Here is a 27,235-nt window from a genome sequence, read left to right as displayed (position 1 = left end):
GAGCTCCCCCCTGCTCCACCTCTGCTCCGCCGCCTCGCCGCCTATGTCCTTCTACTGAAAGCCTAGCCTGCGTGGCCGGCGTTCAAAGGGGAAGGAGAAGGGGAGTTGAACGCCGGCCACGCAGACGCAGGCTACTGAAAGCCCGGTAAAAACCTCACAGCAGAACCTCACCCTGCCTCACAGGATGCTTTACCGCACTAGACTGGGCCGTGGGGTCTCCCTCCCCTCTCCCTCTCGCCAAGTGTCCTTGAAGCGTCAAAGCGAGGCTGTTATCCAACATGGCCGCCAATACGTCCCGGGAACGTTTGAGTCTTCGGACGGATGGGGAATCCAGCTTGCTTGTTAAACTGCCGTAGCCAGTTAAGTTTAGGGAGAGTAGCAAGTTGACATGAGCACTCTGAGGTCAGAAGACGGCGATGCAAGTGAAAGAGAGCTTCTAGTAGACGACATACAACGGATTCGTGAAGTTCTTCATATTTCAGCTGGTCGTGCCGGCGAACTAACTTCTGATGAAGAAGAAGACGAAGGCTCCGAAGAAGAGGACGAGGAAGATGACAAGCGAGAGAAATATGAAGAAAACAGCAACATAGGTGTGTTCTGGAATGTTAAGCTTATTTAAGTATTCAGGCAAACAAGTTTTAATGTACCGCCATCATTGTGACAGCTGCGGATATACAAGGCTTCAAATTTAACTCAAAACTTTCGAGATTTTCCCCATCCACCCAGCCCGAAATGGAACCTTCCAAGAAAGTAACTTCTATTATGGAAGTTTATAGAAGTCTTTCAAGCTGGTAACGGTCGGAGAAATAAGCCTTGGTATCAAATATAGCTAGTTTATTGAATACACATCTCAACTTAATTGGTAGCCTGCGTGGCCGGCGTCTGAAGGGGAGGGAGAAGGGAAGTTCGAGCGCGAAGCGCGAGCGAGGGAGAGCGCGAAGCGCGATCGTTTGGGATCGCGGGGGTAGGGGGAAAGGAGACGCCTGCCTTGGCGCTATTGTTTTTTTCGTTTTTTACGTCCAGATTCTGGACGCAAAAATCGTGATTGGTTAGCGGGACAAAAGGGCAAAATAAATTATTCTGATTGGTCAGAAGGGACTCATGGGACTCAAGGCCTGTTCTCAATTTACATTCAACATGGCGGACGATTGCGATGATGCGTGTTTTGAAGGATATCTTGGTGAAGCTCTTTCTTCTTTGAGCGAAAACGGAGGAAACATTGTACTCAAAGAGGAACAGAAGAAAGGACCTTCTCGCTGTCCTTCCGACTGGTTTTGGAAAAAGTCTTATTTTCCAACTTCTTGTGTTGATGACAAGAACTGCTTGAAGCGGGAACTTCACTGGTCTTCTGGTTATGGTAAATAAAGGTGACGGGCCGACACGACTCCTACGTTCGTGACATTTGTAACCTTTGCCGTTTTATGTTGAGTTCGGTCTTTCGACCTTTTTTGCTTCTGACTTTTTCAGAGGGTACTGTTATTATTTGGAGGCTTGATGTATTGAATCGATAGAGCCGTAAGATTGTGGCCATCTAAGTGTCTAGAGGTCATTAGTCCGCGCTGCGTGGTTTCCGTTTGTCGAGTTGAATGACACCTCTAAATCTGTACTCTGCCACATGTTGTGCTAGTTCAGTTTGTTTTGGCTCAATTCTATTTGCAAGATATGCTTTAGGCTCTCAAAATGTTCGCCCTGGAAGGACAAGATCTGAAATGTTCCGTGAAAATGTAAACTATTTGCATTTTATTGACGCCGGGCCCGGCATTTTAATCAATACTGTTTGTCCGACTTAGCCAGAGACTGTTTCAGCTTTACTATGAAAAAGCTGAAAGTTGGTTTCAGAGAGACATTCTGTGTTGTAAAGGCTATGCTTCTTGCATTATTTTGATCGAGCGCTCTGTCTTTCAAGCTCGATTTTTAGGATTTTTAACCTCCTTTGTTCGTTGCGTAATGTTGGCACCACATGATTCAAATATAAATTTGAAAATTGATTGGATAATTTTGACAGCCAGACATGAAACAGATCGCATGTTAAGTAGGGGGCGGAATGAAAAAAACAATAGCGCCAAGGCAGGCGATACCCTTCCCAATCCCAAACGCTCGCGCTTCGCGCTCGAACTTCCCTTCTCCCTCCCCTTCGAACGCCGGCCACGCAGGCTACTTAATTGGATGTTCCTGTCATTTACAATTTTGTGAGGTGGTCTGCTGTCCATTCTTAAATAACGACATATTATGCACCTATCAATGTTAAGCCCGAGTGGGGGGGGGGGGGGGGTCGGGCTAACCACGGGATTTTGATCGTGAGGTCGGTCCCCAGGGTAGGGATTTTGGTCGTATATGATCCCCTGCAACAAGGTTTGAAGGACATCTGACCACCTTTCATTGCTCCCGGGTGGGGATTTTGACCAATTATTTTGTCCCGGGGGTGGGGAATTTGACTTTTTTTTATAGAAAATGTCAAAATCCCCACCCCTTGCCCGACCCCCCCCCCCTCGGGCTTAACATTGATAGGTGCATTACCATTAAAATATTTATTATCAGCATTTTGTGTACAAGGCATCTTCGCTGTGTTTCCACGTCGAAATTCAAGAACATATTTGGGAACTTGTAGTGCACATACTACTCAATGCTACATGTGTACAGAGTTTTTTTTAACTTAATTTCTAACACATTTCTGTTCATAGGTGTGACTTCCAACAACTTGCAGTATCAGAATCTGAATTGTGGTTCAGCCCTAGTAAGTGATAAAAAAAAAACACTTTTTTTTATCTATATACCTGCTAACTCGTCCTAAGTCAAGGACGTGAGATTTCCATCTCCATATTTTCCGAAGATGGTCCGACTATTTCCGGAGATTCCTGAAGATGTTCAGACAACTTCCAAGCATTGACGAAAAGTACCAAAGATGATCTGACGATTTTCAAACATTGCCGCAGTGCATGAAATTGACTCAAACACGAATAACAATGCTCATTTTTGGGATATATTGTGGCCAAAATTAAGATGAGTTGACATTTAATGGGTTTTGAGAGTAAAAAATCCAAATTTGTCAGTCAGGCGTGAGAAATTGACCTGTATGCGTGAGATCGATATTTTGCATAATACGTGAGAGTTGGCAGGTCTATTATTATTTACATGTACAAGCTGTACGGTACAAACCATGGGACCATGTTTGAATGTCTGTTTGTGGACTGGTGTCTACAAAACCTGGGTATCTGGAGACCTGGGTATGAGAGGGGTTTATTTAAAAATCTTGGCCAAGCAAGAGCAAGCAGGTTGGTAAAACTATTTTTCCCCTGGCAGTTCAAAATAACAGGGTTCAACTGTAGTCTTATATTATCGTACTGTACATGTACATTGTGCACTTACATGTTCAATTCTATCTGTGCATTTCTTAAACAGAAGAGCAAAATTCCCAGTCCAGAGGCAGTATTTAAAGGTGAAGGTGTTGGAGAGCAATCATCATTGAGTAGAAACAATGAAACTCTTTCTATCCCTGATAGCAACCATGTACCAGAACCTCTCAGTGTTCAGTCACCAGTTGACAATAATCTACTGCCATCTCAGAGTGCTGGAAATGCTTCGTCTGATGAGTATGTGTTAACTGAATTACAACCACTGGCTTTTATACCTCCGGCCTGCGGTCCCTCTACAAGCCAAGTAGGATACAATGATACCAGTTGGCACACAGAGTTGAATCATTTTCAAGGTCAAAATGACGTTAATCAGCAAGTAGAGGAAGAAGATCTGTTTAGTGATGGCGATGAGGAGAATAATGGTGACCCAGGGATGTACAGTGAAATTCAACAATGCTTGAGTTCGAATAGAGATTACCAGGTAAACTTATACAAAGTTTGTACAGAAATCTCATTTTTTTGTCATTTTCAAAATCCTTCAAAAAGGGTTGCAATTCACACTGGCCTGTTTACATGAAGAAATAGTGCACCCTGGCTAAGCGAGTTACCCAGCTAACTAAGCTACTCTGAGGGAGTCAGCTTTTCATGTGTGTTTACAAAAATGCATTGAAGTGTTTAGTACATGCTAGACAGCCTGGGTAAACTGCCTTCCTGGGCACCCTGTCTACTTGCCCAGGGTACCCTTTTAGGTGGGCTATATTTTTGCCATGTACATGTATTTACTTAATGATTGTGCCAGGGCTAGCCTATTCCCACTGGGCAAGTGAGCATAAAACATATACCGAAACAGAGCTGATATTTGGTAAATTCGATGTTATTGAGGATTTCTTCTTGGTCAATCATATACTATTGTTAGGCAAACATTACATTTAAATGAAATGCCAGAATAGCACACCTTCCTTTTCGGGATTTTTCACCAAAATTCGACGTGTGTTTAATATTGAACTTTATATCGCCAGGAAAAGAGATAAGCTCTCTCCTCACTTTAAAAAATGGGAAAAGTTAGTAAATGTTCTGCAGCCAGAACAAGCTTAATGCAAAAATTAAGTTCAATATTATTGTTAAGTAGCCCTGTGCGAGTGTAAATTTATTTATTTATTTATTTTTTGTAACTTCATTATTTCTTTTTCCTCTTTGTGTTGTAAAAATGTTCTGTAAATGTGTTGAAAAATGAATAAAAAATGTCTAAATGACAAAAATATAAAAATAAAACATATACCGGGTATTGCTTGCCCAACAGGAAAATCTACTTGCCCAGGATGACTGCATCAGACTTTTTTCAAACCTTGAACATTATAAATTCACTTTGTGTGTTTAGTTGCTAACATTTTATCACAGTGACTGGACCTTGTTGATAAAATCACCATGTTAGCCATGTATCAGTGTCTCAGAGAACATATCTGATGTCTTTTTTTATGTTTTTAAACTCCAATCACCTTAGAAACATGATATATCTCTTTTTTTTTCAGTTGGCAATATTAGATGAACTTGAAAGAATAGAACTGGCTTTAGCAAAGAACAGGGAACAACAGGTAATTACTCTGGAATATATCTGTTCCAGCCTGTACACTGTACCTATGAGTCAAATACTCTGTAATGCATGCTAAGCTTTCTGATTACTTCTAAAATGGATACAGCTTATGCTGTATTAATAAACTTGACAATCAGAGGCTCTATGTAGGATGAAAAATATCCTGAATAGAAATCAGCTTGCAATAAAATATTGTATATACACTCAATATTATTATTCAAGTTACAAACACATGAAATGGCTACCCATTCCTTTAATATACGACGTTCCTTTAGTTAACTTTTGATAGTCAGCTCTGATGGTGATAAACATAGTTCAGATGGGGTTCTTGGGTACAAATTAAAGTGAATGGGATGTTTGCTGGATATTTTAAAAACCAAAGTATCAGGGTTACAGCGAAAATTTAGAGGCAAGATGTTAACAAGGAATTCCAACAGGTCAAATCCCCACTGCTCCCACCAAATCTTCAGATGTTTTCTTAAGACTATTAATTTGATGTGTCAGAAAACTGACATTGTTGGGTTTTTGACCCGGGACCTCTCTCTTATCTGAAACGCTGATTATCAAATAGTAAGAAAATATTATGCATTTTAGCAGCATGGCTCAATTTCGTTTTAAGGTTCCCTTAATTAGTTCCACTTTACTAACTTTTTTTATTGATGAGTGAAAGCTGTAAAAAAATTCAATTATTTTGTTCTTGAATTGAATTATTTTAGTATGGATTACATCAGATGAGAGCAAACAAAGATGAAAGGAAACCTGAACCTCACACATTGATCAAGTTTGCTAATCCTTATTTCAAAGACACAAGTTCAGTGGTAAGCTGTGCATTCTTGTGTGTGATTCTTTTCTGTATATGACATTTTATTTATTGAAACTATATACACTTGACATTGAGGCTCTATGCGCCAACTTGGCGCCAGGGGACAAGTGAAGTGAAGACACTTGACATTAGCAGTGCATGACATTTTCATCCAAAGAACTTAATATCATGATGTTGCTTGAAGTTGTAAGTTTGAAAAACATCCCTTGATATTATTGATCTTATCAATCACATTTCTAGGGACCTCCAGATAATGATGATACCAGGATAAAGAGGCAAAGTTGTCAAGTTGGAGGTTACCAGGTTTCCAAATTCTGTAAGTGCATAATTGAGCTTTTAAATTTTAAAAATTTATTCTTTGACCTTTCATGGGAAACTGAACATTGTCTAAGACAGCCCAAGAAGTAAAAAAAAAAAAGAGAGGCGGGCTTAATGCGAAAAATATACTGTGTTAACACTTTCTTATACAGTTACAGCTCCTGTAACTGGACACCCTCAAGAAGCAGGAAAAGGTTCCATTCACTGAAGATGTTCACTACCGGTATAGCAAGCTAGCAGCATAAGGGAATATTTCTGGCTGCTAACAGGGGCCCAACATTTTAACCCACTGTTTCGTAACATTTCCCCAAATGGCTTTACAGTACAAATGCCAATTTCTAGATGGCTCTCTTCGCCAATAGACTCTTACCAAGTACCATACTCCAAAATGTCTGTTGTATTTCAGTGTAGTTTTAAAATATCTTCTGGCATGAGGAGTAATGATGTCAGGGCTCAAAATAATTTTCGTACTGTTGCTGGTCATGTTAACCGGCCAAACCGATTTAAGCTCAGTCATGTGTCGTTTCTGACCGGTCAAAAAATGAAAATAGTATTTTAATCTGCACTTGTTTTTGATGTTCGTTGAATTTTGTTCTCTGTATGGTAGAAAAAGACCTGCTATTTATTCACTGTTTTGTTGCATGTCTTGAATAAATGGCTTCTTAATGCCATGTAGATGTGATAGTGACAAGTCAATAACTGAGACAAATTTGAAATCTCTGATGTTGTTTTCTTTTAGAACTACGTAATAATTGCTTAAAATAAAATTGGTATCAGTATGTTCATCAAAATACTATTTTAAAAGCCTTGTGTGACTGGTCAAAATGACGGCAAACCCAAACTTTGTCCGGACAAATTGTCATATTCATGGACATTGTCTGTTGACCGGAAGTTATTTAAAGCTCTGGATGTCACAAGTGGTAGATTAAGGGCCATGCTCCTTCAAGTCCAGTTGTAGCTGCTTTAGGAGTAAATAAGTAAATGGACATAGAAGAGGTCAGGAATTTTTTCTGTGGGTTTTCTAGTTTTACAACATGTATTAATATAAAATGTCATATAATTTATATAAATAGCTTGTTTAGTGTGTACACATCTGTCAATTGAGTCATTTATTTGTAGTGTTATTTTTTCTTTTCTTCGCAGGGAAACAAAAAGAGAAAAACAAGTTAGCTGAGGGCGTCAGAATGCAAAATTTGGAGAACAAACTCTTTCCAGTTCTACAGAGGTATGTTGAGTAAATACTTATGATGAATTGTATTTGGAAATAATTATTTATTAGTTTTAACTCCAACACAAGAACATAAAATATGAGCTTTATGTAATATATCAAACACGAGAGACAGTGTTTCATCGAGATATCCAAACACCGAGAAGAGAGTTGAAAATACGGCGCGCAGTGGAGTATTTTGACGATTCAAGGTGTTGGATAGCGATGAAATACTGTCTCGAGTGTAGATTTCTTCTCATCGAAACAAAAACTAGGAGTAAACAGAGAAATAAAATCGTAATCTGTGCTACCGGTAATTAAGATCGGGTATCCAAACCACCGTCACCGTAATGATTTTCTTTGTGTTAATCTGATGAATTATTAATGAGTTTGAGAAGTTATGTTCCACTAGAGAACTTCACAAAAGTAAAAACATCTCTCACTGTTTCTTAGACTATTCCATTGCTGCTCTGTTTTGCAGGATACAAAAATTAGAGCTTAAGAAGGTGAAAACTGAGCGTAAACAACAAGAACTTGAAGATTTGAAAGCAGAAAGTTCAAGGATCAGGTATTATGTTGTATGATTTATTTTTGCAGAACATCAATGGATGACATGTCTTGTGTTCACACTGCTTCACTTAGTCAAATGTTGCAATCTTAGCCCTGATTTCTTGAACACTGAATTTCTCAAGTAAATTCAAATGAATGTTTGTTTCGCTGTAAAAAAAAAAAAACAAAAATTTTGTAAAAGGGTAGAACCCTTTGGATGTTTGAGAAATTAAGATTCCACCATTAGATAGTGTACAGTTTGTCTTTGAGACTATTTTGGTTATTGGTCCCTCCTAAATTGAGCTTTGCAAAGGACTTGTAGAACCTTAGCAAAATACAGCAGGACACAACAGTTCATTATGCCTTGTGCTTTTTGTGTTCAATTTTTAGAAATCTACCAAAAGAGAAACTTGAACTTGACCTAGAGGCTATTGACTGGGACAGAGTAAGCAGTACATATGTAAGTAAAATCACTTGATAACACTCATCCATTATTTAAGCAGGCTCTTGAGAAAGTCATTAAAGAATATACTTATACCTTGATAGAAAACTCAGTTATAAATAAGACAGTGATTGTAAGAACAGTGCTCAACAAATGGCATAATTCTTTAAATAAAGACACTGGCTCCATTGCTTCTTACTTTTTTGACTGGTTGATCAGTTGGTCGGTTAGTCGGTCAAAGGAGAAAGTTAAAGACAGCATGTGAGCTGATGCGTCATTCATCAATGTGCAATTTGTGTACATTTGTGACCATACCTGCATAATTTATTATCAAATATGTTTCATACCATAAAAATTAATCATCCTTGGGAACCCAGAGGCAGTAGTTAGTCTGGGTGAGAAAGTTACCCCAGCAGCAAAATAAGAAAAAAGTTCATGGCTGCAAATATTTTTTTTTCCCTTGAAAGGACATGCATCCGACTAATTCACCATTATGATCAGACAAAACAAAAGTTAAGGTTGGACATCATTTTACTTTGAGTACTGCTCGATATGCTAGGATACCTGCTAATCTAATGCGTAATCAATGCAGAACATTGGTGTTTGCACTGGAAAGCAAAAAAAGAAATTGTCTGGACATTCTGTCTGACCACCAGGATTTTAGCCAGGTGGGAGTCCAGGAGTCCTATGGATGGCCACTTTTCAGAGAAAATTGATATGAATAACTGTATACAGAGGTGTTTTTTAGCAAATTTTGGAAATCTTTAGATACCTTTGCACACTCATAACTGCAGAAAAACACCTTTCATACTCCTCAGGCCCTCCTATGGGGACAAAGTCAGGTCTTATAAAAATCTTGGACTCCCACTTTTTAAATCCTGGCTAAAAGCCTGCCAACCACAGTTGGAATTTCAACGGACACTGGCAAACTGTGCTCGGCCAGTGTCCGATATCCAACTGTTATTTTCAGCCCTGAAGTTTGTTGTGTTGATCTAGCCACCCAGTTTTCTTTGTCTCACCCTGACTAACAACCCCTGGGTTTCTTAGGATGGACACTTGTAACTAAGACATAACTTGGACTAAGGTATTGCTCTTTTAAATTGATTAGGTGCCCAAGCGTTCAGGTTTTCAATGCCGCCTGCAGTGGTGTAACTTTGGACACCCTGATGTCAACCGAACAGCATGGACTAAGGAAGAAGACAAGATGTTAATAAAACTTGCCAAAGAACCACAAAATACCTGGGATATTATCGCACAAAAACTTCAGGTATAGATCTACTGTTGACAGTAGTATTGACAAAGTACAAGTCAGTGTCAGTGAGCCATGCTAGCAAGAATTCCCAGCCGGTATTATAAGGCAAACTGCAAGCTATCTTTGCTAACTGGTGTGCTGTTTTAGCTAACCAGCAAGCGAGTCAGGCAAGTCCAATGTTTCTTGAGGAGTGTGAGCAGCTGTGCACAGGCTACATGTGAGCCATCAAGCGAGCCATACAAGCCAGAAATCCCTTAAAAAAATCACTTTTGACCCGTTTGACACTATTTTGAAACTATTTAAGCTAAATTAAGCCAATAATTTTACTGTAGGCTCACCGGACTGTTACAGTTTTTAGGCTAACATGGCTCACATGACTTGCACTTTCTCAAGATTCAATCTACTGATAATTGAGGTGCATACTTGTTGTGAAGGTGGTCACAGGAAATATTTATGTATTTTCTAACTCAGTATACATATTATAATGACTGTATCATTTTTTTTAAAAAATTATCTTGTGCATTTCATCATTCCATACACATTCACTAGTACCAGTTGCCAGTGGATAAATAAGTTACCGGTAGTTTTGAATTCAAAAATTCTAACGTGGCTCTGAGGACCAGGAAAATTATAAAACAAAAGAAATCATGTCATTAATGGCATTTATTTATTTATTACTGTAAAATTGAAAAAAAAAATAGTAATAAAAATAGTAAAAAATTAATTTTCTGTCCAAAAGAACCAAGTTAGAATGAGTTTTTGTGATCTCCAGCATGTCTTAGTTTTTAGTGCAGAATGCACTATTGTGATGGTTTGTTGGGGCTGTCGTCTGCTAACCCGCTAGTGCGCTAACGTGTAAACTTTAATAGTCAATTAATTAATTAATATCAATTAATTAATTATTCCTGTGGAGGGGGTTGGGGTGGGAGCACCTGACCATACCCCCCAAGTAAAACGTGGAGCACATCTACGTTACTTTTATACCGTATTTATTCGATTAAGCGCCCAACCTCAAATAAGCACCCACCTCGAATAAGCGCCCACCCTGAAGGTAGGAAAAGTTAATAAGCGCCCAGCCTCGAATAAGCGCGCCCCCCCCCCCCCCCTGAAGTGCACAAGAGGAGTACTGATTATTATTGAAGTTGAGAGTGAAATTGACTACGTACTACTAAAAGACGACCCCAAAGACCGAGTTTGTTTAGTTTTTTACTGAAACTTTCAATGAACAGTTAAAATTCAGCTTTGGTACATCTTCACGTTTAGTTATTATACATTGTTTTCTTGCAAAATAAATGTACTACTTGCTAAAAATGGAGAGAATTTAATAAGCGCTCAGCCTCGAATAAGCGCCCACCTCGAATAAGCGCCCACCCTCACCCTTGTTTCAGTAAAACCTTTGCTCCCCTTGTGGTACTACTCAACTTAATTTACACCAAACGCATGCGCAGATTAGTCTACGTTGTTTTCTGGAACTATCATGAACATCGCTTGTACTGCGTGTTTGCGGTAGGCTGCAGACTTCTTGGCGCCAAGTAAAAACCGCAAATTAATTAATTAGATTTTGAGACTTTCACAGCGCTTTCGTAATTAGGTATGCAAAAACTGGCACCGGGATTTTCGGCGTGAACACCTGATAACCAGGAAACAAATATCCTAGCTGTACTGCGTTTTAAAAAAACCTGTCGAAAAATATGTTTTTTGATTAGATTTGTTTCTTTAGTTTTTGAGAATCGTCTTTCGTGCAGTCTAAACCGTAACTTAATTAAATTAAACAAATGTCATCGATGCCGCCGTAAAACAAACAAAAAACAAAAGTTTCATGTTATCGCATTTTCAAGGAAGACAAAAGTATTTTGTTACAAACGAACAAAAGTGTCGTGTTACGGTTGCAAAGATTAGCGTAAGAAACACCTGGGAAAGTAGCTATACCCGGCACGTTTTATGAGGTCCGAATAGGCGTAGAGATTTTCGTAGAGCTCTACGCTTCTACTTAGTACAGTTCTCACAGATAAGACAGTAGCTCTTGAAAATTCGTATAGCCGTAGATTAGTACAGGCGTTTTCATTCTAAACTTTTCGTTATCAATGCTTTACGTTTCCTTTCTAAACTCTTCACTTCAAAGCTCTACGTTTTCATTCAAACTCTACGGTTCTACGGCTCTACGTTTTCTTTCTAAACTCTACACTTCTACGGCTCTACGTTTTCATTCTAAACTCTACGCTTCTACGACTTTACGTTTTCATTCTAAACTCTACAGCCCAACGGCTCTACGTTTTCATTCTAAACTGTACACTTCTACGGCTCAACGTTTTTATTCTCAACTGTGCACTTCTACGGCTCTACGTTTTCATTCTAAACTCCACGCTTCTACGGCTCTACGTCTTCATTCTAAACTCTACGCTTCTACGGCTCTACGTTTTCATTCTAAACTTTACGCTTCTACGGCTCTACGTTTTCATTCTAAACTGTGCGCTTCTACGGCTCTACGGCTTTACGTTTTCATTCTAAACTCTACGCTTCTACGACTTTACGTTTTCATTCTAAACTCTACAGCCCAACGGCTCTACGTTTTCATTCTAAACAGTACACTTCTACGGCTCAACGTTTTTATTCTCAACTGTGCACTTCTACGGCTCTACGTTTTCATTCTAAACTCCACGCTTCTACGGCTCTACGTCTTCATTCTAAACTCTACGCTTCTACGGCTCTACGTTTTCATTCTAAACTTTACGCTTCTACAGCCTAACGTTTTCATTCTAAACTCTACGGCTTTACGTTTTCATTCTAAACTCTACGGTTCTACAGCCTAACGTTTTCATTCTAAACTCTACGGCTCTACGTTTTCATTCTAAACTCTACGCTTCTACAGCCTAACGTTTTCATTCTAAACTCTACGGCTCTACGTTTTCATTCTAAACTCTACGCTTCTACGGCTCTACGTTTTCATTCTAAACTCTACGCTTCTACGGCTTTACGTTTTCATTCTAAACTGTACACTTCTACGGCTCAACGTTTTTATTCTCAACTGTGCACTTCTACGGCTCTACGTTTTCATTCTAAACTCCACGCTTCTACGGCTCTACGTCTTCATTCTAAACTCTACGCTTCTACGGCTCTACGTTTTCATTCTAAACTCTACGCTTCTACAGCCTAACGTTTTCATTCTAAACTCTACGGCTCTACGTTTTCATTCTAAACTCTACGGTTCTACAGCCTAACGTTTTCATTCTAAACTCTACGGTTCTACAGCCTAACGTTTTCATTCCAAACTCTACGGCTCTATGGCTCTACGTTTTCATTCTAAACTCTACGCTTCTACGGCTTTACGTTTTCATTCTAAACTCTACGGTTCTACGGCTCTACGTTTTCATTCTAAACTCTACAGTTCTACGGCTCTACGCTTTCATTGTAAACTCTACGCTTCTACGGCTCTACGTTTTCACTCTAAACTCTACGCTTCTACGGCTCTACGTTTTCATTCTAAACTCTACGCTTCTACAGCCTAACGTTTTCATTCTAAACTCTACGGCTCTACGTTTTCATTCTAAACTCTACGGTTCTACAGCCTAACGTTTTCATTCTAAACTCTACGGTTCTACAGCCTAACGTTTTCATTCCAAACTCTACGGCTCTATGGCTCTACGTTTTCATTCTAAACTCTACGCTTCTACGGCTTTACGTTTTCATTCTAAACTCTACGGTTCTACGGCTCTACGTTTTCATTCTAAACTCTACAGTTCTACGGCTCTACGCTTTCATTGTAAACTCTACGCTTCTACGGCTCTACGTTTTCACTCTAAACTCTACGCTTCTACGGCTTTACGTTTTCATTCTAAACTGCACAGTTCTACGGCTCAACGTTTTTATTCTAAACTGTTCACTTCTATGGCTCTACGTTTTCATTCTAAACTCTACTCTTCTACGGCTTTACGTTTTCATTCTAAATTCTACGGTTCTACGGCTCTACGTTTTCATTCTAAACTCTACAGTTCTACGGCTCTACGCTTTCATTCTAAACCGTACGCTTCTACGGCTCTACGTTTTCATTCTAAACTCTACGCTTCTACGGCTTTACGTTTTCATTCTAAACTGTACAGTTCTACGGCTCAACGTTTTTATTCTAAACTGTTCACTTCTATGGCTCTACGTTTTCATTCTAAACTCTACGCTTCTACGGCTCTACGTTTTCATTCTAAACTCTACGGTTCTACAGCTCTACGTTTTCATTCTAAACTCTACGCTTCTCTACGCTTCGTTTACAATAAAAAAGTAGACTAGTAGAAGCATATACTTAAGATTAAAAACGTAGAGCCTTAGAAGCGTACAATTAAGAAGTAAAACGTAGGACCTTAGGCGTACAGTTTTTATACCTAATCGTACCTTTTTGGTACGCTTCGGTAGCATATCAGGCGAGACCAAACGAGCCTGATATGCAGCCGAAGCGTACCAAAAAGGTACGATTAGGTATTTACCGTACCCAAATTCAGCCAAAAATCCGGTTATATTTTTCGCTTTGTTGAAGCCATGCTTGCAAGGTACGTACTGCAAATTGTGTTGACTTGGTCTTCAACACTTTTACCAAGTTCTTCTTCTGCCTTTTTTTCCACTCGTTTGTTTAGAGTTTTATTCTCTTAATTTTCCAAATCAAAATTAAGCAAAGAATGTGGAAATTCCGACTCCATTTTTTTCAGTCTGAATGTCTCAGTAGTCGTTGGCAAACATCGTGCAAATTGGCGAGCGCGCTCAAGTTTAGTTTTGGCGGGAAAGTTTTTCTCTTTTCACGACCGCTAAATTTAAATTACGAAGTTCTGTTTTATTGGTAAAAACCTCTTTTCAATTCATCGTACAGTAACACTACTTAACTTCAAAGTGACCGTGATATGGTGGCATATCAGGTCAGTGACTTGATATCGTAGGATACCAGGACAGTAGATCGCGCTTCTGATTGGCTACTTGCGAATTTGGGTACGGTAGAGAATAATAAGCGTACCGTTTAGAAAACGTATAGCCGTAGAAGCGTATAGTTTAAAATGAACACGCAGGTTTGTTTAAGTGTCCTTTACGCTGTGTACTTTATACTCTACGCTTCTACAGCTCTATGCTTTCAAGAGTCGTAGAAGCGTAGAGTTTAGAATAAACACTGACGTACAGAAGTAGGCTTGTAGAAGTGTACTATACGCTATGTACTTAACTCTACCCTTCTACGGCTCTACGTTTTCAGTTCATTCTAAACTCTACGGTTCTACGGCTCTACGTTTTTATTCTAAACTCTACGCTTCTACGGCTCTACGTTTTCATTCTAAACTCTACGCTTGTACAGCTCTACATTCTCATTTTAAAATCTACGCTTCAACGGCTCTATGTTTCATTTTTAACTCTTATTTTAAACTCGCATGATTTCCAAAGCTACCCACTTATGGATTAGGAATCATGGAATGTGTAGAAGCGTACAGCTCTACAGAAATTTCTACGCCTATTTAGACCTCATAAAACGGGCGCCACTTGAAAGTAGCCTGTGAACAGTTTTTCCGAAAGTAAAATAAAGCAAATAAACACGAACATATATAAAACATCATACTTTCAATTGTTCCATATTGCATTCTGCACTTACCAAATCATCGAGATTTTTGTTACAATGGATGATCAGAGGCAACATATAGTGACTGTTCATTGCATACCCTATTTATTCGATTAAGCCCCCAGCCTCGAATAAGCGCCCTCACCCACCCGCCTAAAATGAGAGCACAAAATGAAATTTGATTATTGTTGAAGTAGAGATCAAAGTTGACTAAGTACTACTAAGAGACTATCCCGAAGATCAAGTTTTTTTAGTTTTTTTACTTAAACTTTCAATGAACACTTAAAATTCAGCTTTCGTACACCTTTAAGTTTAGTTATTAATTACATTGTTTTCTTGCAAAAAAAACCCACTAGCTACTTGCTAAAAATGGTGAAAATTTAATAAGCGCCCAGCCTTGAATAAGCGCCCACCCTCAAGGTCCAAAAATTTAATAAGCACCCACCTTCAAGGTCCAAAAATTTAATAAGCGCCCAGCCTCGAATAAGCGCCCACCCTCAAGGTCCAAAAATTTAATAAGCGCCCAGCCTCGAATAAGCGCCCACCCTCAAGGTCCAAAAATTTAATAAGCGCCCAGGGCACTTAATCGAATAAATATGGTACTCTTCACTATCAGCATCAATCATAAAAAATAACTTTGTATCTGCCTCCTCAGACCAAGCGCACACCTATTCACTGTTATGAACGATACCAGAGAAGCCTTAACAAGAATCTACTTAAGAGGTGAGGTGGCAAAAACCATTCCCTGGGATGATCTTCAGATGTGTAAAGCTTGTGACAGGGTACATGGTTATTGGCCAACATTAGGTTGAGATGAGTAGATATTTTCATGTTCTTTTTTGATGTGAAATAAGGAGGTCAATATCTAGCCTTCTTGACTAAACATGTTTGGTTAATAGAGGTTATTAAAAACTACCAATGGAATATTGTAATTCCTGCGTTTTAATTGGTTAACAGGCAATGGTATATGAGCTCATATACCATTATCTTATCTTACCATTAAACACAAATACGGTAGCCAATACGCGTCATCGAAAACAGCTGGGGAGCTCAAATATTCCAAATCTTTGGATGCTTTTAATAAAACAATCCTTGCCTTACTACCATCTGATATCCAACGTGCGCTTGTGGAATAATTGTTGAGTATAATCTGGCACAAAGGATACAATTTTTCTTATAGGGCAAAATGGGCCAGTAAGTTCATAGTTTACTCACCTGCTTTTGTTGAGAAAGAGAAAAGAGCTTGAGAAAATAAAGGCTCTGTGAACAGACTGGCTGTTTTCATCAAAAAATGTCTTTGGTAACTGCTTTGTCCATGAATCTGTTAAATTAATTGTTTTTTGCTCTTCTACTAGCAAGTGGACCCCGGAAGATGATCAGCAGCTTCTTGAGGTTGTACGTATTGTTGGGCTGGGCAATTGGCCAAAAGGTATAAAACGCTGTGTTATTTGTTTCATGTCTCTGTCAATATGGAGTTGTTTTAAATTCCGTACTGAGAGTAATGCGAACTTGCTTTGGCCTTGCTAAGCCTTTCTTATGCTGTATGATTGGTTAAAAAATTTATGTCAACAACTCGCTAATCAGATGTAAAACCCAAATTAATTGTGCTCAGTGCTTGCAATAACTGTATGTGTTTGCTTTAGTTTTTTTATGAAAATTGCTCTAAATTCGTAACAATTTGAAATGAAAGAAAAATGCAAAAGAACTACTTGGGAACCTGCAAGGAGTATGGATGTTAAATTGGAAAAGATTAAAACTGATTGTTAAAGCCACTTTCTTATCTCTGTCAGAATCTAGGCTATAGGTCTCACTCAAATCCTCTTCATTGCAGCTAAACCTAATGTCTTTTGCTTAGCAATTTTTTTCAACTTGGCAATTTTTGTTAACTTCATAGTGGCAAGTTTCTTAGAGGGCCGGCAAGGAGATCAGTGCATGTATCGTTACACTCAGACACTACAGTTAGTGAGGAAAGGCAAATGGTATGATGACGAGGATGAGGTATGTCTTCCACAGCCTGACAACTCATTGTGAATGGCTTAATGTCAATGCTCAAATTAACGCCCAGGGGCTTATTTAATTTGCTAAGGCGAGAGGGGGGCGTTTAGTGAACCCACACTATAACATAATAGTTTAAAAAACTGTAATAGCATTTTTTGTGTGGTTTAAGTCAGTGGAGGCAGGAAGCTTAAAAATGACCTTGTAATTCCAGGAACTTAAAGGGGGATGTGCTTATTCTGGTCTTAGGAGGGGTGCTCATTAGAAGCAGGGCGTTTATTTTAAGTTGAGCACTAATTCGAGCATTAACAATATTCATTTTTGCAAGCGAATTACCTGAGCAGGATATTTCTTGATTCAATTGCAGATTAACTCGATTCACCATGGAATAAGTTGGTCGGTCGGTTGGTGGGTCATCCCAACTTTGCCCTTAGCAATTTCCTCAATGAACCCTACTTGTGAAATGAAAACAATAAATTGAATACAAAGTATTGTTATGCGAATCAGTACAAATCTGTATCAAAAGTTAATGAATACTTATTAGCTGAGCAGGAGTTTGTATCAAAAGTTAATTCTATTGTTTGATTTGTATTGGGGTTTACAGTTGTGTACATGTAATCTGAATAAATTATGGTACTGGGATTGGTTTGCACCCTCATGAATAATTAATGAATTTTACAAGTTCTTTTATTAATGTGCAGCTAAGTTCTTTTATTAATGTGCAGCTAGAACATTTCTTTGTACGTTGGTTTTATTTAGCTTCTTAAGAAAGCCGTTGCTAAGTATGGAGCATGTAACTGGTACAGGATAGCTGAGATGGTTCCTGGAAGATCAGGACCTCAATGTCGAGAAAGGTCAGTGGCTTAAAGGACTGTTTCCAGGTTTAGTACCTGAGTATTTTGCCATTTCATATTTTGCAAACCATATTGTTAAGTTGTTCTTCTCCAGGACAGTCAAAGCTCTTGTTAGCGACCACACCCAGGAATTCAAAAAAGTGGTCGTAACTTGAGCTGGTTGTTAAGAAGAACAGACTCTCCCAACTGCCACACGCTGAAACAAAAGTTAGTAAACTAACTATGCTGAAACAGAGACTGGCTCTCTCTCCCCCTCGTTTTCTTTCCTCCTCGTGGCTTTTAGCCCCTACGCAGTCGTTCTTAGCCGGGGCGATCATAGTGAAACACGATCGCCCCTAAGAAAGACACCATGGGAGGCTACGTGGCTTTTTGCTCTCACCCAACTACCGAGAGCCTGGAACAGGATATTATGAGAGCGAAAAAAAAGCGACAGAAATGGCAAGTTAGTAACTCCTGAGAGTGGTCAAGGACACCTACATGAGTGGTCGCTTATGATTGCTTTTTAAAATTGCAAAGTTTGAGTGACAATTCAAACAGGGTTTCAAAGTGGTTGCAAGTAGAGAGCTTTGACTGTATTTAGGATTGCATGCATAGTTTCTGATGTGTTCCACACAACAGCATACTGTTTGAGCTTCTTAAGTCTTAAATAGAGTTACAGTTTTCGCCTTTTTGCTCAAAAGTGCAGTATGTCATTCATTGCACATGGCTGCTTTCTTTTCATCTATCAAACATTTGTCTTCAAATGAAAACCATGAAGCAGGCAAGTCACTTGATTTGATAAAGTACCTGAAAGACTTCTGATCTGAAACAAGGTACAAATTGTATGTCAGGTCTAAAACGGTTTCCAAAATCACAAACTTTGCTTTGTAATAAGGTATTCCAGGAACTGGGAAGCACATCAGCAAAACTTCAGAACAGGTCCCCCACCACCCCACCTCCTTTAAATCCCCTCCCTACCCCCAACCCACTGAAAATACAGCTGCAAGTCCTTTAAATCCCCTCCCTACCCCCAACCCACTGAAAATACAGCTGCAAGTCCTTTAAATCTCCTCCCAACCCCTTACCCACTGAAAATACAGCTGCAAGTCCTTTAAATCCCCTCCCTACCCCCAACCCACTGAAAATACAGCTGCAAGTCCTTTAAATCCCCTCCCTACCCCCAACCCACTGAAAATACAGCTGCAAGTCCTTTAAATCTCCTCCCTACCCCCAACCCACTGAAAATACAGCTGCAAGTCCTTTAAATCCCCTCCCTACCCCCAACCCACTGAAAATACAGCTGCAAGTCCTTTAAATCCCCTCCCTACCCCCAACCCACTGAAAATACAGCTGCAAGTCCTTTAAATCCCCTCCCTACCCCCAACCCACTGAAAATACAGCTGCAAGTCCTTTAAATCCCCTCCCTACCCCCAACCCACTGAAAATACAGCTGCAAGTCCTTTAAATCCCCTCCCTACCCCCAACCCACTGAAAATACAGCTGCAAGGTGAAATGAATTGATGGTAGCATTGTTATTGTTTGTTGTGTAGATGGGTCAATGCCTTGGATCCCAAAATAGACAAAGGACCATGGACTAAAGAACAGGATCAGAAGCTACTGGAAAATGTGGAAACATTTGGAAAAGGTGAGTTTTATGCAGTAAAGATTCTCCACTTCCTCTTTCATTCGAAACCTATAGCATTTTCCCCCTAAACTTCAAGTTTTTTTTTGTTTCACCTTTGCCCACAGACAAGTTTTCAGTTCTAAGTAAGATTGCGTATTCTCTGTGATGATATCCTTGCTATTCACTCGACGCTGACGTCATTTTTGGCGGCTAAGTGTTGTTATTGAGGGCTGGTGGATTGTGACTCACCCATTCAGGCTGACCAAGTACCTAGCAATTTAATTGGAACCATTTTTTGTTTAGGTGAAGCTAACCAGCAGGTTTTCAAATGGTTAAAGCGCTGGACTCTGGATTGAGCAGTCCGAGTTCAAGCCCTAACCGGGGCACTGCATTGTATTCTTGGACAAGACAATTAACTTATGCAGTTAACTTTTTTGTGTATAAATAGGTACCAGCGAATTAAATACTGGGGTTATCCCTGAAACGGACTAGCATCCCATCCAGGGGGAGTGGAAATACTCCTAGTACACCGGGATAGGCTCCAGCCTGATTAGCCTCCCACGTAGTCGTTTTTAGGGGCGATTGTCCCTTGAAATGACTGTGTGGGAAGCTATGGCCTAATGGCCCACTGGGTCCGTATGCAGACTTGAGTGACTCAACTTTTTTTTTACAGGAAATTGGTCTAAAATTGCACGAGCTTTGGGCGATCGAACTGATAATCAGTGTTGGCGGCGATGGATTGTACTTCGCAAGGATGATGTAAGTTTTGTCTCATTGAGAGACGGTTTTAGCATTATTTTACAGTAAGTGACTTCTTTATTACAATTAGTATAGGTGGTGAGTTTTCACCGTTAAAATAAAAAGCTGCGGACACGAATTTCTCTCATACTCTTAGATGGAATAAACGTGAATTTTCTAGATAACAACAAAACACTAAAGAAACACGCTTATGAAGTTGCCCTCGTTTTAAATCAGACCTTTCATTGACTTCTCAAAAGCCTCTTCGGAACAGAAATTCCAGGTCTTTCGCACTCAATCTCGAGGTTGCTTCAGGCTTAAAAATCGTGCAATCGTACACCTTCTTTAAAGAATAAAGATAATACCACTGGGGAACAAAATAGCGAAAAAGACTAAGTGTTATGGGCATCGGATTTAAAATAAGAACGTCCTGCATTTAAATCATTCACTCACTGATGGGAGTTGTCACGCTCATGCAAACGTTAGTGCTCGTACAGGTCCTGGAAAAGTTATGGTGACACTTTCCAGGACTGAACTGGAAAGTCCTAGAAAAAGATCACCGGCCCTGGAAAGATCTGGCGTACTCTCGAGTAAGAACTGAATTCTCAGAACTGACATTATAAGAAATTTACAAACAATGTAATAGCCCTTTCGTTTCTCTTAGCCGGCTGAGCCTTGGCACGAGGAAACAAAGGGCTCTGGGGACACAGGATTTCCAGTGCTAGATTCTAGGACTTCCGGTCTTTATGTATGCAGTCATGACGTTTCAAAAGATTGTATGAGAGAGTCGTTACGTTTTCTACTTCCGTTTGGGAATTCTTTGTTCGAAACAGCCAATCAAAAAAAAATTCGAATTAATTCAAAAATCTTATGTCCCCAGAGCCCTCCGTTTTCTTGTGCCGTGCCAAGCCGGCTAAGAGAAACGAAAGGGCTATGGGGACGAGAATGAATTTTGGAGTCCTGAGTTCTTGAAAAGTCCTGGAAAATTGTTTGTGAAAAGGGTACCCATAAACATCCAAGTGGTCGATTTTTGCCAGATCAGATTAAAAATTAATTTTATTTGTTTCAATTTCACGACGTCACAAGCATACAGACCTCGTAGAAATAGAGGTGTACCGTAAAATTCCGGTTATAAGCCCCTGAGCTTGTTAGCTCTTCCGGTTATAAGCCCATCTACCTGGAAACCAAAAAAAAATACATCCGTTTAGAACCCCCCCCCCCCCCCCGGGATAAAAGCCCCCCTCTACCGGATGACAGTACTGAACAGGGCTAAATGTTGCTTTATTATACGTTTTTAACTTTAAAACGTATTTTGATCAACACTCCAGTTCCGAAACTTTTTTTTTATTCCGTGTATAAGCCCTGCCGGATATAAGCCCCCCCATCCAAAACCCCTTACGAAGTTGTATAAGCCCAGTGCTTAGCCGGGAATTTTACGGTATGATATCGCTCCCTCTAGCAATATTGCCGATGAAAGGTTTTTGTTTGTTTATGGTTGTTTCGTTCTGTTTTTCAGTTCTTATACTATCGTCAAAATACCCTTCGCAAGAAAAGAGAGCTAGTGGCCAACTTCACTGGAAGAAGGCAGGAAAGACCGTCACTTAAACCTGAGGTTAAACTTATTTTACGCTTCCCCTTAACGTTTCGCCTCTCCCTGTAAAACTTCTCTTATCTCCACACGCTGAAGAACACAGTCCCACCTCATCCCTTAAACCTGTATTTCCCTACCCCATTCTCATAAAGTTCCCGTCTTTTACCTTTTCCTATTTACCCCTTAACTATCCTTCTTCAGCCAATAAACTGACCCTTTTGTTGAAGGTTTGTCGCTGACTGTGTTTTTGATGTCATTTTCCAAGACGTTTCGGCTATTGCTTAAGCCTTCATCAGTTAAAAAATCAAAGCTTTCACACGCGATTTAAAATAGCAGCACGTTAGCGCGCGCTTTAAAAATAACGTGTAAAAAAAATAACTTTTCTGGGGCGACGGAGACGAATTAAAAATAACAGACGGATGAATCATTCTACGAAATTTAAAAATAAAGTTTGAAACAAAAGAAACGTGGCGCGAAACTCATGCGCGTGACAAGGACTTGTAAACAAACTATGTCATGCCCTGACTACAATTTTCTGGGGAAAACAAAAAAAAAAAAAAAAAAAAAAAAAAAAAAAAAGAAAAAAAAAAAACAACAAAACAAAAAAAAACTTAAAATGTCTATTACACTATTTTCAAACTGACCCTTTATCCTCTCATAGGCGAACCCTCTCTCCCTTTTTCTTTTTTTTTTTTTAATGTACCACACTTCACTTTCCTTCCCTCATAAACTACTCCTCCCCGTTAAAATACCCTTAGCTAGAGTACCCATTTTAGTGTTGTTTAACTGTCCTATGCACAAGTTAAAGTCTCCACCTCGTTAAGCTTACATTTGTTTTATCTTTTCAGGATCTGGACATTCCTGATGTCCCTGTTGTGGTAAGAAAAGCTGCTTACCTTATTGCAGGAAATAAACGCTTGTGTTAATTAAGGAATTTGAAATTAACGCGACTTGAATTAACGCAAATGGAAGGATGAATTACTTCCCAATAAAGAAGTTTAACGCGAAAAAGAGATTAACATTTAGAAATAAAGGAAATTAACGCGACGTACACAATGAAAAACACTTCTGGAGACAAATGGAAGTCTATTTTAACACTAGACGTATAATCTTAAACGTAGGGGATTAAGAAAAGGGATTTGACCACCTCGAGCGTTCTTCACAGATTCAGTGATACCGACAGATTTTCACCCTGATGAAATAGTGCCTTTTCCTTGGAGTCAAGAACGTCTGGACTGACGCTGTATCGAGAAATTTGTGCCAAAATAATGGAAATTAAAGTCATGGAAATTAACGCCTCACTTGATTAACGGCGCGGAAATTAACGTTAAAAAAATTAACGCGACTTAAATTAACGCGAATTTTCGAAGTTCGCGTTAATTTCATGAAGCGTTAATTTCCTATAATAAGGTATTTTCCAGAAACATTGCACGTAGCTTTCTAAACAAAACAATAGATGGTGTAATAAAATGACTCAGCCACTGCTTCCTTCACATCAGGTATCCGTTTCTAGGGTTGTCACACAATCCTGTCTTGGATAAGCGTTGCGTGACAATAGTTTCCTTTTGTAGGAGATTCACCTTTTTATCGACTGTGTCTTGTTTTTCTTTTTTTTTTAAGAGGAAACGAAAGGGCCGTGTCCCGCTTCCAATTGAAGAGTCTCGGGCAAGGCGTAGAGCGACCAGGGCCACATATAGAGCGAAGAAACGAGCGGAAAAACGAGCAAAGCTGAGGAGAACAATTGAAAAAGGATATGCTGAGGAAGATTCCAGTGAAGCGACTCCAAGTAAAAAGCTGGCGAGTGGTGGCAGCCAAGACGAGGGTGATGATGACGGCAATGATGGAGAGGAAGGCTCCCCACAAAAGAGCCTGCGCGTCCGGAAAGCGGTTTGTACCCCTACCTTTGCGTTCAGTGTTCTGTGTAAGCCATGAATGAGACTTCAGACATTTTTCTTACACTAAACTCCTAAACACAGGTTATAATCAACATTTAAAAGTGTAGGACAAGCAGCAATTCGAAATTATTAGTAAAATAAATAATTCTTCATGAGCCTTTCCTCCCACAGATCAGTGTAACCCCCTATGTCGTGTTTCGTCTCCTTACAGGGAAACAGGAGTAGAGTTCAGCAGCCACATCACCGCGTTCTTATGCACAACAAACAGCTCTCCAAACGAAAACAAGTCGCAGAAAAACGAGAGAAACTTCACACCAGAAGTGCCAGTGGTGAGAAGCAGGTCACGGTGTCCGGCTCGTTAGGACCATTTTCCCTCCTTCTTCAGGTAAACAGAATAAATATTGGAAATCTTGCAAGATAGGATGAGCCGGATAGAATTCAAGATTGCAATCGCGTGCGTTTTCAGCAATTTTTACACAATCGGAAACATTATTTTGTTCTCCCCAGTACCGTTCGATTGTCTTCTGAAGATCCCGGGTAATCTTCGTAAATCTTCGGACGTTTTTGATTCTTCAGGCATTTTCTGGTCTATTGGACGTCGTAGGTTTAAGCCACCCACCCTGCCACTAGCTGTATTTGTTGTCGGTCTTCTCTTATTTAATTCCTCGATCACACTCATTTGCTTCCTGCCAGTTGGATTTTTGACAATCTTATGTTTTTTTGAAAAATTTGTCTCCTCTGTTTTAAGTGTAAAAAAAAAAAAAAAAACCCCCCCCCCAAAAAAACCCCATAAAAACCCAAAAAGAGAAAAAAAGAGAAAAAAAAAAAAAAAAAAAAAAAAAAAAAAAAAAAAAAAAAAAAAAAACTTTTTTTCTTTATCATCTCATTTTTTGTGTCCTTTTTCCTTTCTACGCTGTTTTTAAGGATACGCCAATATTATGTTAGTGTAGTTCATCAGATTGTTTGTAAAAATTCGTAATAATTTACCTCGGATGGCAAATTTCCCTTAATGTCGTAATAACTTTGTTGCCTAGTAACACAATACTTTTCCCGTTTTTGTCCACAGGCATTCAGTATCGATATCCCCACGGTTCTTCAAGCCATTCAAAAGACGTCACCAGCGTCGTCCACCTCCACTCCCCATCCCCCCTCTACAGTCACTGCTGAGGTTGGAAACACTCCTGGGGGCGACAAAAATAGTGTAGGCGATCAACAGTCCCAGGTGCAAACTGTAGGCCAGAAGAGCCAGCAAACAATTGTCAGTGGTGACGTTCCTAATCCCCAGTCCTCCGTGAAAGCTGTGGTCGAAGCCCGCGAGGAACAGAATCAAGAAAAAGCGAAGGAAGCTAACGAGACTAATATTGAAGCAAAATGCAGTGAAATTAATAGAAATGAGGCAGCAAAAAGCACAGAAACGGAGCTAACTATTGGGGCAGAGGTCTCGGGCGAAGCCAACACCAGTGGCATAGCTAGTGCGCATGCCCCTACAGGCACGAACCGAGTGGAAACTGGAAATGAACCAAGTGCAGTGAAGCCGACAACTGCCGCTGTGTCGTCAACAAACCAGGCAACGCGCAGACGTGCGCCCGCAATTCCTCCTCTTCCACCGTGCTTTACAACGCTTAAAACGTTGAAATCCCTTCTATTGCTCCGTCCACACTTGCAGCAAATAGCTGCCATGTTGAACACAGCTCCTGCAGGCAGCACTGCTGGCTCACTACCAGGTCAGCCGTCTTCTACAGCGAGCGCAGCCAGTAGCCATAGTAACAAGGCTTCAAGTGTCACGTGTGTTAGTGGAAACGAGGCACGTGATATGACAAATGAGTCACGTGGTGGCGATGTAGAATCGTCAGGAAGCTCTGAACGGATTATAGGACCAAACAAAGATGTCGGACTTGATAAACATATTGTACATAAATCAAGTGATAGTGGAACAAAGTTAGGGGCAATAGTAAGTAACGATTACGTGGCTTCATCTGAACTTTCGCGTGACACAGAACAAGGTAATGTGTTGGAATTAGGTAAACAACTACAAACATCTACTGATGATGTCTCGGAGGGTAGTTTATTGATTGATGAGTCTCGGCCGGCTATAGAAGGTACTCAAACGCCGACAAATGATAAAACAGGATCACAACAGATCCCAATTTCAGAACCTCTTAGTCGTGTGACAAACAACGGAGGAGAAGCAGAATCGTCAAGTAGAGATTCTAGTCGTGTGCAAGCTGGTGTTTCCATATCTGCGACGAATAGCAAAGAACAAAATAACAGTAACAGATCGCTTAATCAAATGGGTAGCCAAGAAAACGCTGCATCAATTGCGCCGGGAATTCGTTCAAACAATACTTCATATCGAAATTCGTACGAGTACAAAATGCTTTCTTCACGATTCAACAGTCTATTATTGTGGCCAGCTCTTCTTTCTAAAATTGCTGTTAGGGGTTCTTCTCAAATTGGACCTGTCTTTGCTGAAAGGCACCCTCCGCCTAAAGGAGTGGGCGGTGATACCATTAAAAACTCTGCAACTCGTAAGCGAAAACCTGCAGGACTACTTGAAAAGGACCCCTTCAGACGCAAGCGGCCGGGTCTAGCTGCAGTGAGAATGGCTTCGTCAGCGTCGCTTTCCACTCCTGGCCAGCAGATGTGTACAGTGGGGCAGGGGACCGCTATAAGGAAGGAGACTCCATCAAGACAGCCTGAGGACCCCTCAGGGGCTGAGGATGTTGTTTTAGCAGCTTCTCAGCTGGTGTCATTACAAGAGACATCAAGATCGTTGTCAATGCCCGGTGCGGATAGCAGTCCATATAACACGCGTAAAAACAAGAGGAAGGGTTCTCCCGTGAAGCTAAGTTCCAAACAAACGAACAACACTTGTGCATCTAAACGGAGTAAAATTCTTGAAAGTTCGGAGTTTTCTCTTTCCTCCGAGGATGATCTTTCTTCTGATGATGATTCTTACCTAAGCGATTATTCACCACCAAAGCGCATTGCAATTAAAATATCTGCTTTGCAGGGCACTCGCCAACATCCGTCACGAAAAGCTGCTGTTTTAAAAGCTACAGATGCGAATTTGCCTTCAGATAACCAAGAGACGCCTTCTACCACAACAGGCCAAGCTGAAAATCCGTCATCGCCATCGTCATCGTCATCTCTAGTTGTGGACTTGAGCGATTCTGCCGAAGAATCCCAGCCTTCCTTGCAAGGCGTGCAAGAAGACACTGACGTCACACCAGCCCCAGGTGACGACACCGCTGATCAACAGTCAGGCGCGGCTGGTAATCAGACAAGCAAACTCAGCAAGAACAACTCGCCGATGAATTCCGCTAAAAGGAAAAATTCCAAACCCGAAAAAAATCGCGGGGCTCGCTGGAGAGCCATGCTCCCAAAGGTCGATTCTGAAGACAGTGACACGCAGTAACAAATAATCATCTTGTTACTATTGAATG

At 40.1% G+C, this 27,235-nt stretch overlaps 1 protein-coding gene across 1 annotated transcript; it reads left to right on the top strand.

Annotated features, from left to right (window-relative positions):
- The first annotated feature begins 268 nt into the window (after positions 1-268).
- On the top strand, positions 269-27,235 carry LOC144640880 (uncharacterized). Its single transcript, XM_078499942.1, has 21 exons — positions 269-590; positions 2,682-2,734; positions 3,400-3,834; positions 4,883-4,945; positions 5,661-5,762; positions 6,008-6,083; positions 7,229-7,310; positions 7,774-7,860; positions 8,232-8,301; positions 9,392-9,550; positions 15,769-15,836; positions 16,469-16,542; positions 17,008-17,111; positions 17,868-17,962; positions 19,492-19,586; positions 20,239-20,324; positions 21,820-21,915; positions 22,743-22,772; positions 23,515-23,781; positions 24,001-24,174; positions 24,856-27,235. The coding sequence occupies exons 1-21, from the start codon at positions 389-391 to the stop codon at positions 27,205-27,207; spliced, it is 4,770 nt and encodes a 1,589-aa protein (XP_078356068.1). The 5' UTR covers positions 269-388; the 3' UTR covers positions 27,208-27,235.

The sequence above is a fragment of the Oculina patagonica genome, chromosome 2 (genome assembly GCF_052425735.1).
Source record: "Oculina patagonica isolate OP01 chromosome 2, crgOcupat, whole genome shotgun sequence".
NCBI lineage: Eukaryota > Metazoa > Cnidaria > Anthozoa > Scleractinia > Oculinidae > Oculina > Oculina patagonica.
Note: the sequence above shows the minus strand (reverse complement) of the source record. Positions and strands in the feature narration are given on the sequence as shown.

Bases quoted from the DNA above. Each gene is read 5' to 3' on its own strand.
- LOC144640880 (XM_078499942.1), top strand. From the start codon at position 389: ATGAGCACTCTGAGGTCAGAAGACGGCGATGCAAGTGAAAGAGAGCTT. The intron at 4,946-5,660 runs GTAATTACTCTG...GAATTATTTTAG, and splicing joins CAAAGAACAGGGAACAACAG to TATGGATTACATCAGATGAG. The intron at 9,551-15,768 runs GTATAGATCTAC...CTGCCTCCTCAG, and splicing joins TTATCGCACAAAAACTTCAG to ACCAAGCGCACACCTATTCA.